Genomic DNA, 23,742 nt, shown 5'->3' with positions numbered 1-23,742 from the left:
TTTATTTATTTTTTATAGGTAGGTACGTAGGTACTTTTTGTTCCTTGGAATACACCTCTACAGGTATAGGCGTATAGGCGGTACTTGTTCAATTATTTCAATTTACCCATTAGAGGGTACTTCAAGTATAGGTGCTATCCCCGACTTTGCTGTGTTCAGGATTTTAGATCTCGTCCTTTTCTACAATAGGTATTCTTGTCAAAAACTCATAGCTTTAGAGATCCAAAAATTCTCGGCTCTTCGTGCACAAAAACTCAGGCCTATTCGAGTCAACAACCCACGGCTACGGGCGAAAGAAATACCGAAATTCCACCGCTATTCGAGCCAAAAACCCAAGGCTACGGCTATAAGAAATGCCAAAATCCCACCGCTATTCGAGCCAAAAACCCAAGGCTACGGCTATAAGAAATACCGAAATCCTGTGTTAAGTTTAGCCGAATTTAGAAGTAAATTTTCTCTGTGGCAAGTGGCGGGAAATTTTGAATTTTGACGTCCTTCAAAAAAAGTCCAAAGTATGAATGGAAAATTTGGCTTATCTTATTTTTTGGTAATTTGGTTCAAATTTTCAAAGTTACTCTGATTTTTCAAGAAGATTTATTGGTTTTTAATCAACTCGTGCCATAGAAATGTGTTCCCAAACTGTCAGAAAATTGCTCTCCTCCAGATTGTTTTAGCAATCCATAAAACAGACTTTCCCTGAAGTAATCCCACCGCTATTCGAGCCAAAAACCCAAGGCTATAATAAGTGCCGAAATCCCACCGTTATTCGAGCTAAAGACCCACTTTCCCTGAAGGGCAACAAATAACAAAACAAAATTTGTTATCTTATCAGGTAGGATTGTGTTGATAGCTGTTGCATTGTTTTATTTTCAACTGAACAACTTTACCCATGCAGGAAATTTGAAATAGACTTTTTCCCTGAAGGGCAACAAATAACAAAACAAAATTTGTTATCTTATCAGGTAGGATTGTGTTGATAGCTGTTGCATTGTTTTATTTTCGACTGAACAACTTTACCCATGCAGGAAATTTGAAATAGACTCTTACATTATTTGATTAGAGAAAGACATCAAGAGTCACAAAAGTGAGGTGAGTTCTTGCAGTCTAATTTCTTATTTTGACAATCCACTATGATCGGGAAATTTTACAATGGTTCAGTAATACCTACTGACAACAAAATATCTCCCTTCTATGAGGTGATAAATTTATACCTAGCATTATTTTGTTGTCAGTTACAACAAAATAATTAGGCTTTCATCTTTAGTCTGTAATAGAAATGAAAAGAGTATAGGTAATTTTCGTTCTTGTGATTTCAGGACTATGATCCTCAAACCAAGTAAAAATGATGCAAGCATCAAGTTGGATCAATATCAGAAAATTGTTCAAAAGAAAAAAAAAAAAAAAAAAAAAAACTTCACCTTCTTGAGGCAGTTTTAGTATCACAGATTTCTGTGATATTCCAAGAAAAAAAAAAATATTGTATAAAAATACCTAGAGCCTGGGGGGGATCTCCACCATTGTTATCTCTTTTCCCTGTCTTCTTTATTCCACAGAGTTGTGTAAAACTGATGCGAGGTCTGCTAATGGCCATGATGCAGCAGAAGCACAAAGTAGAACAGTTCAAAATAACTCAGAATCCTCTAGATGCTCTCCATGCTAAATATCATTCAGCTACGGGCGAAACAGTTGTGGGAGACACTGAATGGGGTCACCTACAGATTGATGCCATTTCCCTGTATCTTCTTATTTTAGCACAAATGACAGCATCAGGTAAATAGATTCTTGGAAAATATGTCTTAGATCAAAGACAAAAGTCACAGAAAAGGAAGTTAATCTGGTGATAGGATAGGTTCCATAGATCTAATCAATTTCCATGACTCTACCAACTATACTAGGGTTATCCCAATTTATGTTAAAATGAAAACTGATCTTTCGTTATCATTTTCTTCACAGGTCTACAAATAGTATTCTGTCTGGATGAAGTGGCTTTCATTCAAAATCTAGTCTTCTACATTGAGTCAGCTTATTGTATCCCGGTATGTACACATTTGTCTAATGTGAAAAATAGCAAACATTATTAAGAATTGGCCATATTTACTTCTTATTGATAAAATTGGACAGGCCACCATGACTCTAAATTCAACAGCATGTCTTGTGCAGTTTGAAGCTGAAAAAATATTCCTAAATTTAAGCTAATAATTTTATATATACATATAAAAACAACAGAATTTTAAAGAATAGATACCTTTTGTGAAAAGAATTTGTTTGAAATTCAGTCTTCATCAAGTCTCATTTGATTTCAGGATTATGGTATTTGGGAGCGTGGTGACAAATCAAATCATGGCTTACCAGAACTCAACGCTAGTTCCATAGGAATGGCAAAGGCCGCTCTGGAAGCTATGAATGAGCTGGACCTGTTTGGAGCAAGGGGAGGACCTTCATCTGTTATTCATGTGTTGGCAGATGAGGCTCAGAAATGTCAGGCTGTCCTGCAGGTAAATCCCCAGAGTTTCAAGTTCAAACTTGATTTTTATTCGTTGACAGATGTGATGATGCTGTAATTTGGCGAAATGTTCATATAAAAAATATACACATTTAGGTATAGGTAATGCCTTTCTTTGCTTTATTGAGCTGTTCTTTTCTTGAAAAACTAATTGAATATAAAATAAATAATAACAAAAAGTAAAGGGATTTAGCTAAAAAAAAAGTAAAAAAAAATGTGTGTATTTCTTTTCCAGTCCATGTTACCACGGGAGTCTAGTTCGAAAGAATTGGACAGTGGGTTGCTGTCGGTCATCAGTTTCCCAGCTTTTGCTGTCGATGACCCGCTGCTAATTTCCGAGACTAGAGAAGCCATTGTGTCCAAACTTCGGGGCAAATATGGTTGCAAACGTTTTCTAAGAGATGGTTATCGGACTCCCAAAGAGGTAGGTCTCAAAGAGGTAAAATCTTGAAAAGGGGGGGAAAAAAATACTCCTACGGCGTTCCGCAGGCCAGTTGGGGTCCAAAAAGCTATTATTATTCTTTAATTTGTGTTGAACATTTTTCACCTATAAACCAGCCAGCTACTCACGCTCAGACCGCCTGAGAGACCTGTTTAAGCATGAGTGATGGACATTAAAAACATGCAAACCAAATGCAAAATCGTCGAAGTAAAATTGAGAACTCACTTCTTCATTCCACAATAGGCAAGGACGGTGGTCATATTACGATTTTGTTGTTTCTTTTTTCAGGATCCGAACCGCCTTCATTACGATCCTCTGGAATTACGAATGTTCGAAAACATCGAAAGTGAATGGCCTCTGTTTTTCTGTTACCTCATTCTGGACTTCTGCTTTCAAGGCGATGAGGCGCGGGTTAAAGAATATGGCGAAGCTTTAGATAAGGTAAGTAAATAGATTAGAAGTTCTCTGATCCATAAAAAAACGCTCTTCAAAAAAGCGCCAGGTCGGGGTGTCGATCCCCGCCCAGGGCGAACGGCTGGCTTTTTCCTATCATGTCCTCCTTCCCTTTTCGATTTCGGCACGATAAGACCTTAGCAGTTACAGTTCCTTTTATCAAACCTCTAAAAAATAGGACACAAAAAGAAATCAAGTGTTGTAAGCACTTTATACCTAGGTACCTCTGGTACCTAACTAGTTTAATATAAAAAATAAAAATATCAATAAATTTCTTTTTCTCAGGTGATGGTGCAAGGAGAAGAAGGTATGAAGTTCGTACCCCAGTTGTATGCAGTGCCTCCTGAACATGTGGATGAGGAGTATAAAAACCCTGGATGTGTGGAACGGATTGCCCTGGGCAGATGCCCTCTACTGTGGGCACAATCCTTGTATATTCTGGGTAGACTGTTGCAACACGTAAGTTTTTTCTTTCTTTATTTTCATTTTTTACTGTAAGTACCTAGACGCTCGCCTGGTAAACAGGAGGATGTGGGTTCAATCCCAACCGAGGTATGGAATTTTATCCTCAATATTATTTGAGAATTGGACCACAATAATAGTAGTAGCCTACTGCTGGAGTAAAGGGACTTTTTAGTCCTGTGCGAGCAGTATAAAGAAGCACTATTATTATTCCATATGCTATTTTATTTTAGGGGTTCTTAGCAACAGGAGAACTGGATCCTCTCAATCGACGCCTATGCTCTGAAAAGAAACCTGACGTGGTGGTTCAAGTGGTCATCCTGGCAGAAGATGCAGACATTCAGGAGAAACTGGAACAACATGACATCTATGTACAGACGATATCTGATGTGGCTCCCATTGAAGTGCAGCCAGCCCGGGTACTGAGTCACCTGTATACGTATCTAGGTATGTAGAATATTTTTATTATTACTAATTTCACAACCAGAGTTGTACTATATTTTACAATAAAATTACAATACAATGAGAAATTCACGTGAATAGAAATACAAAACCAAAAACGTTTATGTAAATACAATATTTGGAGTGTCAACCGCACAAAACGTTCCTCAACGGGGAATAAAAATGGAGCAAATTGAAGAGGGCGGTAACGCTCCACCCCGCCAAGTAAAAACAGTTTTTGATCGTTCTGTTTATGTATTGAATAGTTTTCAGTTAAAATTGGATGACCCATTTGACATTTATCGCGGAAGGAACAGACAAACCAAAACGTACAAACTAGTGATTATACCTATATTGAAAATGGTTGATCCCTCTTTCAAATGGTTGATCCCTCTTTAAAAGGTTCATCCCTCTTTAAAATGGTTCATCCCTCTTGTCGATTTCTACAGGTAGAAATGAAAAGCTGGAGCTCACAGGCCGAAAATCACGAGATGTTGGAATCTTAAGCACGAGCAAGTTGTACGCACTTCACGATAGAATCTTCGCCTTTACTCCACAGGTAAAATTTCTCGTATTCCCTTAAGACTTGCATAGGTAGCTTATTTATTATTTCTAGAAGTCTTATTATTACTTTCCTTATTTTCTGTTATATCTGATAATCTGTAATAGTCTTATAATTTCTGCTAGAAATTTGGTCAGACCCAAACAACTGTACTAAGTTTTTATGATACATCAAAATTTCCTTTCTGAGAGATTGTCTAGAAAACTGATACCCTTCTCTTGAGGTATTTTCTTTTCTTTTTTTTTTATTTCAGCTTTGTAGGTGTTGTGGTTCTAGAGATAGAGCGATCAGTGTGTGAAATGTGAATGGATCTCGTTCTTATAATATAAGATTATCGCGGTGAGCAGGTCCCTATAGCAAACAAAATAGTAAATAATCTGCTTTAAAATTAATAAATGAAAATAAAAAATAAATGGAAAATAATACCTACTTTGTTTATCCTGCCCGGAGAGGACTGAAAAGTCCCATTTCCCCGGCAGTCTAAAAAGGGTCTCGTATATTTGATTGGAAGATGATAAGTACATACATACAAAGGTTAACATAACAAACACGAGACCTTGAAAAACTTTGTTACGTCTCCGATTTTCCACAGACGACTTCCTGGCAGCCAACGCCTCTTCCTCCAACTCTTCCCAGCTTCAAACGCCCAAGGGAAGAACTCCCTCGCCAGAAACAGGCGAAACCCCTCCCCTATGGAACATGGGAGCTACCAGTGTTACACCGCGGACTCGAGTTAACTCTGAAGCCCACTATGCTGACACTGAGGTAGAAGAATTGCTGACAATGTTGAGAGAATCGGAGTGCTTGGAGGAGCAAGGGGACATTTTGCAGTACTTGGTAGACACACAAGGGCTGAACTATGATACTGGTGAGTATATTAGTATATTTATTTATAGTGGGTGTGTGGTGTGCAGAGAGGAAGGCATGGCTGAATGAAATTGGAAGATAAATGATAGAAAAAACCGACGATGGAAGAGCGATAATGTATTTAAAGCAAAAGATTACTTTAGCTTTACAGTGGGGGAATGCCGCAAGCATTCTTGGAGCTCTTCCCTTAGAGGGAAACCTCGATTCCATTTTTTCAGCGAGAAATATCTATCCATGATTATACAAATTATTAGGATGGATGAAGACTAAAAATTCCCTTCATGTTTTACATTTTAATGGTCAGAATTACGGGTAGTATTATTATATGAAACGCTCATTTCCCAGGTATGATGGAAGAAGGCCAAGCCGTGACTGTCAAAGATCTGCTGAAAATCCTCTACGAGAAAGCTTGCCAACAGAAACTATGGGGTCTGGTGCGACACACCGCGGGAATGTTGGGGAAACGCGTTGAAGATTTGGCCAAAGCCGTGACAGACTTGCTGGTCCGCCAGAAACAAGTAAGTGAAACCGAATGCTTGGAGTGAATGTTAACTATATTCAATTGCCTGGAGTTTATTGTTAATATTTTAGAAGATTGATTTTACGGGAAATTACGGGACCCAATAACAAAAAAAAAAAAAGTCCACGGGGCCCAATGATTTTTCTTCCAGGTTTGATAGGAAGAACTGTAAAAACGGAGATATTATCGTTCCGAAATAGAAGAGGGAATGAGAACAGAATGGAAGAAAGCCAGGAGTTCCAGGAACAAACGTTATCTGTTTAGAATAAAGTTTATTCGTAAATTGAACTCGCGGCCTTGGAGTTACAAGGCACGCTACTTTCCAATTTCATGGCAACGAAACAGATGCTACATTTAATGAAATTAAGAATAAAAATATTTATTTAAATATAACAAATTTCACTAAAATTTCTCCCCTCCGGTAGAGACCCTAGGATACATGCAGCGTTTCCTCTCTGGATGACCAGGCCAATCTTTTGATGCTACATTTACTACTTTGTATTACATTTCCCATCAGGTAACAGTCGGCATGCCTCCAGCCAATGAGCACACGATCACAGCGCCCCTGCCGGAGAATGAGTTACGTCATCTCATCCACGTCACGTATGGGGACGATGAAAGTTCGGCTATGTTGACTCAAGAGCTGCTGGTCTACCTAGCCATGTTCATTAGGACGGAGCCCCAATTGTTTCTGGAAATGCTGAGACTTCGCGTTGGGCTTATTATTCAGGTAACTGTCAGAGGCGAAGATAATTTTTTTAAAAAAAAAAAAAAAAAAAATGGCCAAGAAAACACGAGAATTCCTGGTAGGAATAGCCACATAAAAATTGATATACAATAGTTTGACTCATTTCAATGTGATTTCTCAATTTCTTGTACAAAACAATACAGTGACTCTTTTCATCCAGGTAATGGCAACCGAACTATCCAGAACCTTGATCTGTACTGGGGAAGAAGCTTCAGAACATCTTCTCAACCTGTCGCCATTTGAAATGAAGAATCTTCTGCATCATATCCTCAGTGGAAAAGAGTTTGCCATCAGCAGTGGTAAGTCAAAATCAAATATTATTTTCGTGTTCAAAAATTACTTTGTTAAAAAAAAAAAAAAGAATATACCTCGTTTATCCTGCCCGAATAGGACTGAAAGGTCCCTTTACAGCGGCAGTCTAAACAGGGTCAGACAGAGTTAAGGTTGCAAAAATTGACCTCTCGGATCGCTTTCATTTGAACGTTTTCCACTTTTCTTGTTTCAGTTGGAAGAGGAAACTTGTCTGTTGTGAGCAGGAAATCAGGTCGCGTCAGTAAGGTACGTATTCTACAACCTGAAATTAATAATGAAACAACGAAACTCCAATTGTATTTTATGTGTTCCCCATAATATGTCAAAATATATGAGACCTTGGTTGGACTGGGTAAAGGGACTTTTCAGTCCTAACTCCTATCCCAGCAGGATAAACAAGGTATATTCTATTCTATTCTCCCACAGAAAAGCCAAATCGACGGTCTCCTAGGGGTGAAGCCAGATCAATTAGATGTGGGTGCTGATGACGTAGAACCCGACAGACAAGGCCAGTGGTTACGTAGACGAAGGCTAGATGGCGCTCTGAACAGAGTCCCCCGGGACTTTTACATTAGAGTGTGGAATGTCTTGGAAAAGGTAAGGTTTTATTTATTTATTTTTTCTTCGTCGTTGTTAAGTTTGTGGTAGATTTTTAGAAAAAAAAATAATAATATAGGTACCTAACCCATAAATGATCAAAATACGTATAAAAGACCTTACGCCGATCCTATTTCACCCTTGTCTTGGCAATGTATCCATTAGGAGGAAGAAGAAGAAGAAGAAGAAGACATAATTATGAAAGACGTTGGTTAGGCCGCAGGAGTGAGGGGACTTTTCAGTCCTATTTCAACAGGACAAGGTATATTCTATTATAATATAGGACATAAATATAACATTGGTTTTTTTCTGTTTTAGTGTCAAGGACTTCTCTTGGAAGGAAGATTACTGCCTCACGGATTAACTCAAGAGGTAAGCACTTTATATGCTTCAAAAGCTTGTTAAATCTTTCAATAACCCTTTTTTAAGTTTTAGTAGACGTTATAGGTCTTTATTACACCGACACAATTGAAATTTCTTTAAAAGACTCCGTTTAAACACCATCTTCTGTACCTAACCCATAAATGATCAAAATACGTATAAAAGACCTTACGCCGATCCTGTTTCACCCTTGTCTTGGCAATGTATCCATTAGGAAGAAGAAGAAGAAGAAGACATATGAAAGATGTTGGTTAGACCGCAGGAGTGAGGGGACTTTTCAGTCATATTTCAACAGGACAAGGTATATTCTATTATAATATAGGACATAAATATAACATTGTTTTTTTTTCTGTTTTTAGTGTCAAGGACTTCTCTTGGAAGGAAGATTACTGCCTCACGGATTAACTCAAGAGGTAAGCACTTTAAAATCCCTCTTCAAAAAGCTTGTTAAATATTTCAATAACCCTTTTTTAAGTTTTAGTAGACGTTATAGGTCTTTATAACACCGGCACAGTTGAAATTTCTTTAAAAGACTCCGTTTAAACACCGTCTTCTTTTTTTTCTCTCTTTCAGATGACTTCTGGAGAGTTGAAATTCGCTCTGGCAGTGGAAACTGTACTGAACTGTATTCCTCAACCAGAGTATAGACAACTTGTAGTGGAAGCTCTCATGGTTCTTACGCTAATAGCAGAGAGGAACTTTGTGTCCACCCTGGGTGACATTATTGTAGTGGAGAATATTGTGCATAAAGCCAACCAGATATTTCTTGAAGATCAGGTGAGCTTACTATAACCTTTAGAGTCCGATTCCACTGGATTATATTTCTGTCCTTGCAATGCGGTGTCGTGCGACTTGGCGTAATATAGTTCGCCTGACTAGTGGTAGAGCGTGGGTTCAAATCCCAAACGGGTTTTAAAAAGGGTCTTGATTTTTCATCTCAAATACTTACGAAACGAGAAGTAGATTTTGTTTCGCATCGCCGAAAAATTACGAGACGATGTATCTACTGGTCATTTAATATCTCGGCTGCATCACTAAATAAGAATAATAGTTTGCGCTTGCGCGGTCCTAGATCTAATAATGAAATTTTGGTCTATTTTGTTCACAGGTCCGTGTCAACGGAGATGCCACACTATGCTGCGCCAAACCAAAAGACGAAGCCTATCTCAAGTCCAGTGGCGGTCTGCTGTGTGGGGGAGCCGCCTTCATATGTCAGCACCTCTACGATAGCGCCCCAGGGGGAAGCTTTGGCACGATGAACTATCTGATGAGAGCCACGGCCGAAATGTTGGACTGCTTTCCGCGAGATGGTCAGATCGATTGCTCGGTGTGCTGAGAAGTAAAAGAAACGAAATTATGGAACTTTTTCTTGAAAGATTTTTAATTACACCTATAAAATTAGAAAAAAAAAGAAGAGATTGAGAGATTTTCTTGAAAGAGATTGAGCTTATTTGTTAAAGGAATTGTAGTTTCATGAACTGGGACTGAGCTGAGAGTAGTCTGGCTTGGATTGTGGTAGGCAGGTGCTGGAGTAATATAAACGGTTTGTTCAGTGTTACTGGTGCTGGGAGCGACATTGATGGTTGTAACGGATGCTAAAATGAGAATAAAATCATCATTGAAGTTTCCTTAAACATAAAAATTCAAGGATTATTTTTTTTTCCACGAAATTTGTTGAGATACAACTAAAATGGAAATGAAGTTGAAGCTGTTTGGGTGCCGCGGAAACCAGCTGAGGAACAATATTATGTTTCCGAAATCCTTCTTCCAGCTGGCTAATGTCCGCAGATACCAAACTGCACAGGAGCACCGAAATTAATAGTTTCATTTTGGGGGGCGGAAAAATCGGGCAAAACGGGGTTGGAAAAACGCGGCAATATGTAAGGTATCGATTGAAAAATTCCAATTTTTCGCAAGCTAATATTATTTACTTATTTTTTACTTGCGGTGCTTACAAGAGGTATTCACACAGACTGAAACTTGGCGGAACTGGGCTCACTGCTCAGATGCTCAACGCTATCTACTTTGGTATGAACGACCGAATCGTTGTCTACGTATATTGCTTTGATTTCATGAACTGCGACTGAGCTGAGAGTAGTCTGGCTTGGATTGTGGTAGGCAGGTGCTGAAGTAATATAAACGGTTTGTTCAGTGTTGCTAGTGCTGGGAGCGACATTGATGGTTGTAACGGATGCTGAAAAAAGAATAAAATCATCATTGAAGTTTCCTTAAACATAAAAATTCAAGGATTATTTTTTTTTCCACGAAATTTGTTGAGAAACAACTAAAATGGAAATGAAGTTGAAATGGAATTATTTTGAAGTCGGCCCTTAACACTGGTTTGATCTCTTCATAACAATGCAACTTTAATGTATACGTTTGCACCTGCTACAGAAATGAAAAAAAAAAACAATAGCCCCAAGGAAAACAAATTATGAATCTTTGTGGTAAAGCAGAGAGCTTCTTCACAAATTTAGTGGGTATCACATGAGTGCTTCCTTTCACTATTAATTTTCATTTACTCGTATCATCATTTTACACTAGTAATGCCGCCACTGGTTGCTACTCCAACATGCGTTTCTTACAATCATTGCGTACAGTAGCAGTACTTGTCTCAGGCAAATCTTGCACCTTGCTGTGTACCACAGCATCTTCCGATACATAGGCTGCTTTGATCTCGTGGTGGTGGGGTAGTGGCGTGTCAGTGCTAAAGTCGTGGGTTCGAGTTGTCAGCGCACTGGTGGTCGTTTCAATGTATTCGGGAACGGTGACAGGTTTGGGAAACGCTGGCAAGGAAAACAATGTGATATAGAAAGAAGAAATTTAATAGAATACAGTAGAATACCTACTCATCTGGCTGGGGGACGTTAAACTCAAAAGAGCCAGTGTTATTGTCTGTGGCTTGACAGGGCTGGTTTTGTCTCAGTTTTACGTCCTCCAGCGAGACAAACAGGTGGTTATTTTATGTCTGAATTATTTGCCTTCGATTTACTTTGACATTCCAAAATTTAGGTGCCTAATTTTTGTCTACCATTGATTGGCTAGGTGACTTTTCTAAATCTACTGACAGTAGCTTCCTCAAATTTTTACGCTGGAGGACTTTAAACAGGGAGTATACCAGCCTGAATTTCCCTTGCTAAAGAAATAGCAAAGGTTGAGTGCGAAGGGCATCCACTCGCAAACTTTGTTTCCAAAGCCAAATGTCAGCCCAAAGCTATCACCCTAGTTAGGGCTGAATCGAACCTGGGTCTCCCGCGTGTAAGGCCAGTGCACTGACCACTACGCCATGGGAGCTGACTTTCTCGGTCTATTTTGTCCACAGGTCCGTGTCAACGGAGATGCCACCCTGTGCTGCGCCAAACCAAAAGACGAAGCCTATCTCAAGTCCAGCGGCGGTCTACTGTGTGGGGGAGCCGCCTTTATATGTCAGCACCTTTACGACAGCGCCCCAGGGGGCAGCTTTGGCACGATGAACTATCTGATGAGAGCCACGGCCGAAATGTTGGACTGCTTTCCGCGAGATGGTCAGATCGATTGCTCGGTGTGCTGAGGAGTAAAAGAAACGAAATTATGGAACTTTTTCTTGAAAGATTTTTAATTACACCTATAAAATTAGAAAAAAAAGAAGAGATTGAGAGATTTTCTTGAAAGAGATTGAGCTCATTTGTTAAAGGAATTGTAAAGTTGAAGAATCTCGACTACTATAGGACCTAGATTTCTAGATAATTTTCTGATAGAGTTTTTAGCGATAGTTAAAGAAAGTGTGAATCTCAAATAGATGACTTTTTTTATAGTTTTTAGCGATAATAAAGAAAATTCGTGGAAGTATTTATGGAGAGTGTAATAATACCCATAAACCTTTGTAGATGGTAGTTAAAGAAAGTGTGAATCTCAAATAGATGACTTTTTTTATAGTTTTTAGCGATAATAAAGAAAATTCGTGGAAGTATTTATGGAGGGTGTAATAATACCCATAAACCTTTGTAGATGTCGATTGAGTTTTAATAATACAAATTTGTGAAGAATCTCAAACACTTATCCATCGATTGGAAAGTTCCTATATGACTGACATGAAATTGGAAGAATCTCCCCGGATTTTCTTTTTACGGAATGTTACCTATTACACTTGTTATTTGACCACCCCTAAGTGCCTTTGTCTACCAAAGCCCCCTAGTCATATTATTTTTTGTTCTCTTTTAAAATTTTTACCAAAGATTACGTTCTGTTACTTTACTTTTTGAATGATTTTTTAAAGTTCTATTTTATTACTGAAAGTTCATTTTTAAATAAATCTGATAGTATTGATTATATTGACTTTAGATTCTGACAAAAATCTTTACATCTCTTTTGCATGGGTGACGAAAAAAGTAGGCCAAACGAACTCGTACCAAGTTCCAAATACAGCCTTGAGTCCTAGCTCCAAAAATAGACCTTACAAAGCTGCGTGAGATCTATAGGTTCTTGGAATTTCAAGGTATCATATTTTTCCCACTTTCTGTGAGCTTCTGTAACAAGAGATCTTTAAAAGGATGTCACCGAATAGATCCGAGATCAATATCTAAGTAGCTGCTATTTGATCTGAGATCCTAGTGCTCATCTAGTATTGCTAAGATTATGTTGAAATTGGAGTATTTACACTGCACAAGATTACAGGGTCGTCCTAGGATTCCTAGGTAAAAACTGGATCTTTACTACTATTCCTAAAACTAGACTACTATTTCTTTTTGCTCTTTTCAAAATTTTGCACGATTTGTTAAGGCATTCGCGTGTAAACATAGAAGATTGGTTTCCTGTTTCACCAACAGAACGATACCGGCAGGTACTTAATGGTTTTACTTTAAATAGGTAATTGTATCAAAGAAAGAAAACAGATGTCTCTGTTCTAAATATGTACCGGGTAATCCAAAGCATTTTAGTCTCTCCCTGTATAGTTTAGAAATATAATGAAAGTTGTCACCAACCCTTGATTGCACGGATACTACTATTCCTAAAACTAGACTACTATTTCTTTTTGCTCTTTTCAAAATTTTGCACGATTTGTTAAAGCATTCGCGTGTAAACATAGGAGATTGGTTTCCTGTTTCACCAACAGAACGATACCGGCAGGTACTTAATAGTTTTAGTTTAAATAGGTAATTGTATCAAAGAAAGAAAATAGATGTCTCTGTTCTAAGTACTGGGTAATCCAAAGCATTTTACTCTCTCCCTGTATAGTTTAGAAATATAATGAAAGTTGTCACCAACCCTTGATTGCACGCATTTCGAAAAGGAACGTAGAAAAAGGAACTTTGCTTTTATTAGAGACATTATTATCTTTATTTAAGCTTGTTCAAGATATCTCTAATGGCATAGGAATCTACAACTCTATCTCGTCAATGAAATTTTCACTCATGAAGGTACGGGTTAACGTGTTGCTCATCAGTGCTAAAGACGTAATGATGAACTTGAATAACGTCAACTTTGATGTGTTTTAGGTCAAGCAACTCGATCTTAGAACCCTTTTGCTTCCCATGAGAAGACATCACTAGTGTCTAGACTCTAAAATGTTGACACTTCGAATTGTCACCATTTAATCACTTTTGTCCTTCAGTCACTGCTTGGAATATGCAGTAATGGTAGGATTACCCTTTTTAGGTCCCATTTTATGTATTTGGCCAAGTATGGAATTCGTCATATCCCTGTTGCGAAAAATAATCAATGATAATAATGATGATTAATAAAAATCTATAAAATTAATCCCTTTTTATGACAGCCCTAGTAGTGCTGTTGTTATATTGGATTCATAACCGCGCTAGAAGACCGCTGCGGCTTGAATATTTTAATTTATTTGAGAATTGGACTACGTAATAACAGAGAAGGGCAAGCAGTTGTTATATTGGATTCATAACCGCGCTAGAAGACCGCTGCGGCTTGAATATTTTAATTTATTTGAGAATTGGACTACGTAATAATAATAACAGAGAAGGGCAGTAAGATAGAAATGCCTCTGGCATTAACTTCTCCTAATAGTAACTCCTAGATGATGTAGTTGCTTGGTCGTAAAAGCTAGGTACCTATGTAATTGGTGTTCAATAAAGTGAGTACCTAAGTTTAGTCATTCCCTCTGTTCCCTCGGGATAGGTATTACTTGGTACCTACTTGAATATAGACATTAAAGTTTTACCTACCGGGTAATTCTTCTTATCGCGTTCGGAGTGAAAAGATCTCTCTAGGTACCTATGTAATTGGTGTTCAATAAAGTGAGTACCTAAGTATAGTCATTCCCCCTGTTCCCTCGGGATAGGTATTACTTGGTATACCTACTTGAATATAGACATTAAAGTTTTACCTACCGGGTAATTCTTATTATCGCGTTCGGAGTGAAAAGATCTCTTTTTTTTCAAGTGAAATTGTTTTAGAAAAATATTTAAATCGAATTAATTTCACTGTTTGACTATACTCGTGTTTTCTATGGAGACCGGTTGTGAAGAATCTCGAGTAGCAAGGTTGGAAGTTGGAACTAGATCCAAAGCTCGAGGCTAAACCGATGCAAGTTCTGAACTTTACGTCAAAGTCTGCGCGCCTGGTTTACGTTCTTAATGACGCCTGATGCATTTTAATTATCGAAATAATCGATGGATATTGTTGGCTGTGTGATTTATTTCCCCTGTGAATGCCATTAACACAGTTTCACATTGTGGACATGAAAATGTGTCCGATAAATAGAGAGCAAGCGAATCCATCTATTAGAAACTATATGTATATTAATGAACGAGTAAACAATAATAAATTGACTGACTCATATTAGGCTCGGTACACACTACACACGATTTAGGATCAGAGCGAACGATAAATCGCACAGATTCCCAACGATACCTGCTCACAGTACCTACAGAGATTTTTCTCAGTTTTACGTCGATTTTCTTACGATTATTTCATGTGTACAGTGTACCAGACTGTATGTATACCCAACACTTGATGGTCAAACAAAGTGAAAATTCACTCTTGAACTTCTTTGGAAAAAGTTGAATCAGGCATTTTCCGCTCCGACCTTTATTCGAATCAAGAACCTTGATTCGAACAAAGAAAAGCTCTTGATTCAGGGATGGGCCAGGAAATTATTACACTACTTTTTTGCGTACCCTTCACTGACCTGTCTTATTCATTGGGCATTCCTTTGTTTGTTTGTTGTTGGTTTTTTTTTTTTTTTTTACATACTCTCACATGATCAAAATTCTGTAACGTAATTTTCAGTTTTAAGATCGGAGGACAGTGGAGTACCACATACTTCAAACTGGTTTTCGTAACTTCAACAACTTCTTTAAATCTGGTCATAAACTTGGCCAAATTTTAGAAAAATTATGGATGCGCAAGTGACTTCTTTTTAGATCGAAAATCTCGTTTTTTGTCAAACTTGATTCCTTCATCCCACTTTCTATTATACTTACAGAGGACCCAAAAGGTACAGAGAATATTAATCATGTTACATTGTTACACTTTTGTTACCAAGAAAGATCCATCAGTTCATTATTAATATCCAGTAGATACCTACTTATATTATGTTGTAGTTAAGTGTTGAAAGTCACTTAACAGGACATTTTAGGGGTCATTTCCATTTTTCTCCTCCTCCTCCTCCTCTCTTTCCCTGTCCTCTCCCTTCCTCTATAGGTAAACAGCACATATCTCTTTTCATCCTCAGTGTTACATTTAGCTCTGCAAAAATGGAAACGTGCTATAAACCCCATCCTGAAGTGATGGACATCAATTCGATAGATATTAATAAAAGAAATTGGCCCAAAACGTTCCATGTAGATGCTCGAGTGAGGTCACTTATTTTAGAAACTTGTACCACACCCGGTTTTTGAACAAGAAATCTTTTCAGATAAGGTACCTACCCAAAAATTAGGAATTTTGGTTTCCATTATAAAACTTGTCTCAAAATGAAATCGAAATCACCGTTTGAAAGCTGAAAACTTGTTGCCTTGTCTTCGCAGAAATGGTTTTATGAACTTGATGTAGAAAACTCTTAGAACTTTCAGTGACACTGGATTTCGAGCTCTCTTCAGTATCTTAGCACTTTAATCATTTTTCTTAAATAACAGAAATTAAACTTATTAATGTCTACAGAAGAATAATCCTAGAAAGAACAAAAGACCGATTTTCGTAAGCCCAATAACCTCTGTAATCAAGTAATCACAATTATCACTAACGTACATCTTTATCAGTAGTAAGCAAAAAGGTTCGATCTCATAATATCATAACTAGAAATTTATTTATGTATTTGCAACGATGCGATCATGCGAAAAACAAGAAAGAAACGCATAAATTATTTCAATAAATTCAAGAAATCTAGACCTTAACCTACAAGACTGGAAATTCGTTGAACTCAGCTTTACATCATCTTACCTATTACGTATTGAATAAAACATGCACCGATCAAATAAACGTTATTTAACACAGAATGCGTTTGAAAAAAAAAAAGGAAGAAAAAACTGTAACAAAAAATTTAGACAAAAAATTAACGAGAAAAAAAAAACATCATGAAAAAATCGAGCGAAAAATAAAGACAGGTAGGTATTCTACCCATAAAAAATCGAATAAAAAATTGTGAACACTGAAGAGGCTGTTGCACTTTCACTAGGTCAAACCAGGACGTACAATAAAACAGTCAAGTTTTATTTGTTTTCCTTAATAGTAATGTTGGCCAAAACTCAATAACAGTAGTACCTACAGTGGAGATTCCGTATTAGGTCCCATGTAATGCAGGCTGATTGTAAACCCTCCGTGTAGCTATTTTGCTTACGAATTGACGTAATTGCGTAGACGTGTATGAATTGTGAACTTCCAATCTTAAATGTCTGGAGAAAAAAGTCACGAAGAATAAAGACTTTTATATTATGTTATTGTATAATCTTTGGCAATAGAAGCGGTCACATTTGGGGGGAAATAACGAAATTATATGATGCATGAAATAGAAAACTATGAACGGCTCAATCTGAGATATGGTCTAAGGACTCCAAGGTACCTATCCCATGGAGCTAACTAGAACCAAAGTTACAGAACTTGTGTAGAGAAAGGACTCAAATCGCACTAATTGATCCTTGGTCTGATCATTGTCTATTAGGTAGTTGTTTAACTAAGAATTCATTAGGTACCATTTTACTATCCATTGAAAATTGCAAATCAATTTAAACTTATGTTTACTCTTCTTCTTTTTCTTTCTTCTTCTTCTTCATATTCATCTCCTCCTCCTCCTCCTCCTCATCTTCATCTTCATATTTTTCTCTCGTTTTGACAGAAATGGACTAAATTCTTACGTAGAGACCTCCTTCTTCTTCCGATGAATACTATAAATAGTAGGTTCAGGTTGGTATTCTAGATTACAAATTGACTCAATGTGAGCCTTATTAATCCTAATTTTTCAGCACTTGTCACTGGATCGCTACTGTTTCCATTTCAACTGTCCATTTGGATATATCCGCTATTCTTGTCTACTTTTTCATTCTAATTACACTATCCGTATAAGGCTACCTAAGTCCCCCGCTTACCTATTAGTCAGTTCATATTCTCAATTTGTATAATATCGAAGAGATATTAAAAAGTTTACTTTTGCGAAACTTTTGATTTCACTTTGAATAGACTTAATTAAAATTTCCAGTATTTTTTGTAGATACATAATTCAAATATGGAAAAAATATTAAATGTTAGTAAGCCAATAGGACATGTTTCGTTTGAACTGAAGCACATTATGTAGATACATACTCGTAAGTATACTAGTCAATTAGATACTAACCAGATTAGAGATTATATTTCTGAAGTTTTATTTGTTTTCCTTAATAGTAATGTTGGCCGAAACTCAATAACAGTAGTACCTACAGTGGAGATTCCGTATTAGGTCCTAATACAGGCTGATTGTAAACCCTCCGTGTAGCTATTTTGCTTACGAATTGACGTAATTGCGTGAACGTGTATGAATTGTGAACTTCCAATCTTAAATGTCTGGAGAAAAAAGTCACGAAGAATAAAGACTTTAATATGTTATTGTATAATCTTTGACAATGGTCGCTTTTGGGCTGACATTTGGTTTTGGCTACAAAATTTTACGAGTGGATGCCTTTCGCACTCAACCTTTGCTATTTCTTTAGCAAGGAAAATTCAGGCTGGTATACTCACTGTTTATAGCCCCCCAGCCAGACTAAGCTGGTCTACTCCCTGTTTAACGTCCCCCAGCCAGACTTTGTACTTGGTAGGTACTGAACTGAAAGTAGGTACTTGAAATAATTTTACATAAATAAATATTTTATTGGTATGGATTAGTCAATATTTGTAGGTTCAGTTGCTATTACTGAGCAGTGAAACAAAGCAGACTTCACGAACCCCTTACACTGTTGTCCATTTCACTCTCTTTTAAACTTTGAACTCCTTTGAATTTTATCATAGTCTTTTCTCTTGTCTAATCTCAAAGATAGAACAGGTTTTGGCATAAGAAATGGATAAGGAAAAACGTCATACAGTCCTCACTCCTCAAGTATGCAATTTTATTATTAATGGTCTAAGGACTCCAAGGTATCCTTCATTAATTTTTTTTCACACATTCATTCGGAGGACAATAAACTGAAGTTTTTTTTTTTTTTCCACCAATATTGATGAAACAAGTATTCATAAATATTTCTTTGATCATGGATGAATGAAAGGATTTTTTTTTTCATTAATACCAAAATACAAATTGAACAAAAAGTAGGTAGGTACTTATTAGAAATGAATGAAAAGTACGAATGTATGAGAAGTGAAATTTTTTTTATGAACGCCTGAAAACTTGAAGAGTATGCAATGTGCGTAGCTTTGTGTAGTATGAAGTGGTACATCATGTTTCTGTTTCCCAAATTTAAAATTTTACTTTTTCCGATGGGTATTTTTTTCAATAGGTCGTTTATTTTTAACTTGCTTGTGGAGTTTCGCACCATCAACCTTAACAGAGGACAGTCGTCTCTACCAGTTAGGTACCTACATTAGTAGATTCCTTTTATTTCTTCTCAGCCATTTGTCCGCTAAGTACTTGAATATTAAGGAGCGCGGTAGCGCTCCGCCCCGCCAAGTCAAGAAAGTTTGACCGCGTTAATACTAGTTCAGTAAACCTGTGGGAACAGAAATACTTTTTATAGAGATGTCTCTTCTCTTTCTAAGCTGTCATTATCGTTAAAAGCATATGAAAATGCAGACATAAAAAGTTGCCAAGAATGTGAAAAGGGAATGGACTCATTAGGTATTCCTCAGTCTATATTTCTATAATGATGAATATTATAAGTTTATAATAAATTTATTATGTGGTGGTGTAAATTGTAAGATCCACGTATCTAAATAAATATAAAACCAACAATAAATATAAATTACTTATATTTTTTGTAGATACAACGTACCAATGACAGAAACTCAGAGCGCTTATAAAACAAATTCAGCTTCATTCCTTGTAAATGTTCCAAACGTACCAGAGGAAAATAACCCCAACTTTGCAGAAACCTCAAATGAAAACAAAGTCACTTCTCTGCCAAACAATTACAACAATGTAGATAGTATGGAATCACCAGCGTTTGAGTCTCAGAAAACGACTGAAGAGATTCCCTCACTCTCAACCCATCCTGGAATATGTAAATAGCTACGATAATAACTATCCTAAATCACCAAAGAAAAGTCACAGGCAGAAGGCTATTGAACAACCCGTACTTCATCAATCCCTGTACGATATTCAAAAGGAATACTCAAAGTACGCAGCGAATGAAGACGAAAACTATCCGTTCAAACAAAATGAATTTAATCCTGTAAATCAGCAGAATGATTATAGCCCACCTCCTTACATGAGCGGTCCAGTAAGTTATCCTGCTAGTGCTGGAGATTATGGTGGTCGGGTAGGAGACTACGCCGGTAATACAGGTAACTTCGGCGGTAATGGAGGAGGTTACGCCGACAATGCAGGTGGTTATGTCGACAATACAGGAGATTATTCCGGCAATATAGGTTATTCCGGTAATGGAGGAGGTCCTCCGCAAAGTGAAATGAAGAATGCATATACTTCCGCATACTTTACAAATCACAAGGATTTCCCTAATGGAAACACGGAAGAGTATTCAAACCCTGCTGGCAATAACCAGTATGACTTTAGAAAACCTTTCCCTAGTGACGGCGAAGGTTCTTATTCCCATCAATATCAAAACAATTATCCTAGCAATCAGCAAAACGAATATGCTGGACCTGCTGCTCCTAAGTATAATTCTGATAGTTCCTATGACAACTCTAACATGTATGACCAGAGTTCTAATGAAATCAAATATCAATACTCAGCTAGTACAAAGTACGCACCAATGACAGAAACTCAGAGCGCTTATAAAACAAATTCAGCTTCATTCCTTGTAAATGTTCCAAACGTACCAGAGGAAAATAATCCCAACTTTGCAGGAACCTCAAATGAAAACAAAGTCACTTCTCTGCCAAACAATTACAACAATTTGGATAGTATGGAATCACCAGCGTTTGAGTCTCAGAAAACGACCGGCTATGATTCAAGCATGAACTCTCCCTTTGGAGCAGAGATAAGTGGGTACAACGATCAACAAGAAACATTCTCATCAAATAGTCAAAACAATTATGACAGTAGCAACGAAGCTACAAGTAATTTCAATAGCGTTGGCTATGATTCAAGCATGAACTCTCCCTTTGGAGCAGAGATAAGTGGGTACAACGATCAACAAGAAACATTCTCATCAAATAGTCAAAGCAATTATGACAGTAGCAACGAAGCTACAAGTAATTTCAATAGCGTAACCAAAAATGAAAATTCAGGTAGCACAAATGTTCAGTCTAGGGAAGGTTTTACAAATAGTGACGAGAAAATTATGCAAGAATTAGAGTTTGAACCTGCCTGGGCATATATTTTGTTCAACAACCAAAACAACCCCCAGAACACCACATCAACACCGAGTAATGATTTAGATTTGGATTTAGACACTAGTCATCAAGTGCCTGTAATAAAGTGCTGAAAAGAAAAATCAATTTTGTTCGTTTTTTTTCTTTCTTTTCCAGTCATCTTTTAGCAGTCATACAGACGTAATGATTTATTATGAAGTATATGGGTACCTACATACAAGTATGTTTCTTTCATCACTGATTGTTACATCATTCATGGAAAAATAGGTCCTAAAAAGATTGTTTCACTTGACAGTTTCAAGTGTTGGTTATCTAATAAAAGTTTAATCCCTCCGATAAATAGCTTGATAACAAAAGTACCACATAACTCACTATCAATATTTTTCTGATTAAGCAAGGACCTCATACTGACATACTCGTACTATCAAAATATTTATTTCATTTATTCGAGTAAGTACCTAATATCTTGATATCTCATCAAGTTACATCATTCATGGAAAAATAGGTCCTAAAAAGATTGTTTCACTTGACAGTTTCAAGTGTTGGTTATCTAATAAAAGTTTAATCCCGCCGATAAATAGCTTGATAACAAAAGTACCACATACCTCACTATCAATATTTTTCTGATTAAGCAAGGACCTCATACTGACATACTCGTACTATCAAAATATCTAGGTATTTCATTTATTCGAGTAAGTACCTAATATCTTGATATCTCATCTTGTCACTCAAGTACCAATTTATTAAGAAATTCATCAAATAGGCCTTGTAGGTAGCTAATACCTTTAAATCCGCTGTACCCAATAGCCCCATAGTCACTATCAAGTACTAGAGCTTCTTTTTCAAGGCAAGATGATGATTATTGTTGATCTGATTCTATTAATTGATATAATTTTGATTGGATACCAGTTTTATTTTTGATCGGGAATATCCTTTCAATGACTTCCTTCTTGGAGAGATGGCAAATTGATATAATTTTGATTGGATACCAGTTTTATTTTTGATCGGGAATATCCTTTCAATGACTTCCTTCTTGGAGAGATGGCAATATGATCGGATTTCGTAGGAAATTATTAACCGGCATTTCCTATAGAAGATTCTTAGGTAAATACCTTAATAGCTTTTACGTTCCAAAAAAGTATTTCGAAAAAGAACTGTGCTGAAGGTTTTGACATAAAAGGCTCACTGTATTTTAAAAGTTAAATAACGGAAAAGTAAACTTGCTACCTACACATCGACATCGGAGGGGGTCCATCTCGGAAGATACTCACTAATTACATTAGTGACCAATAAAATTACTACCATAAATCATTTGCGGTCATAATAAACATCATCAATCAATAAACAGACGATGGAATGAATTATTAATTAGTTCATCTATATCTTCACAACACACCTAGATATTATAGTCTGTCAAGAAGCTGTTTTGGATCATCTATAAACATCAAGCTCATCCTAAAACAGAAGAACTCAATATCCTTCTGAAAACACTTTCAGGTTTTCTAATTTTTATTGCACTGGATTAAATAACTTTCTGAACTGGTTTAGAAAATAATATCAACGAAACTTTCTCTGGGTATTTCTTTTTATTCTTTAGAAAGAACAACTGAAGTAGGATTACATGTAGACACATAGAAAACAAGCACCATAAAAAGTTGCTCGGATTTCGTAGGTTCTTATCAAGTTACATTAGTTTATCTGTCATGATCTCTAAGCGAAAATGTAGGTGGATTTCTCATACTTGTACCTACTTGAATTTGTAAGTAATAAACAAATTACTTTTTGTAGAAGCAAATGATCTGATGACCAAGTAAAAATTTCACAACACATATTATCTCTTAACATCCAACAGAATATAGGTGTGATAGAATTGTGTAGTTATTGAATCAAATACACTTGCTTTCTTGTCTGTTTTAAATTTTAATTTAAAACAGACAAGACTTTCTTTATGCAGACAAACATCATTTATATCAACAATACCTATGCATCCGCTTTAGTACCCATACTGTCCCATACTCAAAATGACAATTCTTCCAAACTGGTTAGAATAAATCTCAAATCCAAGAACGCAAATGTAACTTTGATCATTTCTTTTTTCAAAGAAAGTTACATGTTTACAGGTAACGTTGCACAAAACAAGATCTAATCTTTTTCTGACCATTCTCTGTTACTTGCACTTTTCTAATAGGTAATATTCTGTTATCAGTATACTGGGTTCAAAGTATATTATTTTCTAAACCAGTTCAGAAAGTTATTTAATCCAGTGCAATAAAAATTAGAAAACCTGAAAGTGTTTTCAGAAGGATATTGAATTCTTCTGTTTTAGGATGAGCTTGATGTTTATAGATGATCCAAAACAGCTTCTTGAGTCTTGACAGACTATAATATCTAGGTGTGTTGTGAAGATATAGGTAGATGAACTAATTAATAATTCATTCCGCGATTGTCCGGTTTGGCTCGGAAAAAAACTTTATTGAATCTTTTATTTACCCAGTAGACTGTAGAATATCTAGCCGTTATGCTATTGATCGATAGTATAGAATTCAAAGATAGATAC

The 23,742-nt window shown here is 36.7% G+C and overlaps 2 protein-coding genes and 1 long non-coding RNA gene across 3 annotated transcripts; 2 read left to right on the top strand and 1 right to left on the bottom strand.

Moving 5' to 3' along the window:
* The first annotated feature begins 1,530 nt into the window (after positions 1 to 1,530).
* Positions 1,531 to 9,665, top strand: LOC103517943 (probable phosphorylase b kinase regulatory subunit alpha). Its single transcript, XM_026829532.1, has 18 exons — positions 1,531 to 1,770; positions 1,954 to 2,036; positions 2,304 to 2,495; positions 2,739 to 2,927; positions 3,234 to 3,386; positions 3,684 to 3,857; positions 4,094 to 4,307; positions 4,751 to 4,872; positions 4,989 to 4,995; positions 5,456 to 5,731; positions 6,076 to 6,248; positions 6,768 to 6,980; positions 7,159 to 7,297; positions 7,504 to 7,556; positions 7,737 to 7,907; positions 8,226 to 8,279; positions 8,862 to 9,065; positions 9,397 to 9,665. Exons 1-18 carry the CDS (start codon positions 1,569 to 1,571, stop codon positions 9,622 to 9,624), a joined length of 2,847 nt encoding a protein of 948 aa, XP_026685333.1. The 5' UTR covers positions 1,531 to 1,568; the 3' UTR covers positions 9,625 to 9,665.
* Positions 9,666 to 11,955: 2,290 nt separating this feature from the next.
* Positions 11,956 to 13,257, bottom strand: LOC113470877. The gene is made up of 2 exons (XR_003393780.1): positions 12,268 to 13,257; positions 11,956 to 12,146 (listed from the first exon to the last, which is right to left on the bottom strand). It is a non-coding gene; the product is annotated as an uncharacterized LOC113470877 (long non-coding RNA).
* A 2,731-nt stretch (positions 13,258 to 15,988) lies between these two features.
* LOC103517936 (uncharacterized protein DDB_G0283357-like) lies at positions 15,989 to 21,301 on the top strand. Its single transcript, XM_026829525.1, has 3 exons — positions 15,989 to 16,092; positions 19,867 to 20,935; positions 21,071 to 21,301. Exons 1-3 carry the CDS (start codon positions 15,989 to 15,991, stop codon positions 21,296 to 21,298), a joined length of 1,401 nt encoding a protein of 466 aa, XP_026685326.1. The 3' UTR covers positions 21,299 to 21,301.
* The last annotated feature ends 2,441 nt before the right edge of the window (positions 21,302 to 23,742 follow it).

Source organism: Diaphorina citri, unplaced genomic scaffold, assembly GCF_000475195.1.
Source record: "Diaphorina citri unplaced genomic scaffold, Diaci psyllid genome assembly version 1.1 scaffold57, whole genome shotgun sequence".
In the NCBI taxonomy this organism is placed as follows: Eukaryota; Metazoa; Arthropoda; class Insecta; order Hemiptera; family Psyllidae; genus Diaphorina; species Diaphorina citri.
Note: the sequence above shows the minus strand (reverse complement) of the source record. Positions and strands in the feature narration are given on the sequence as shown.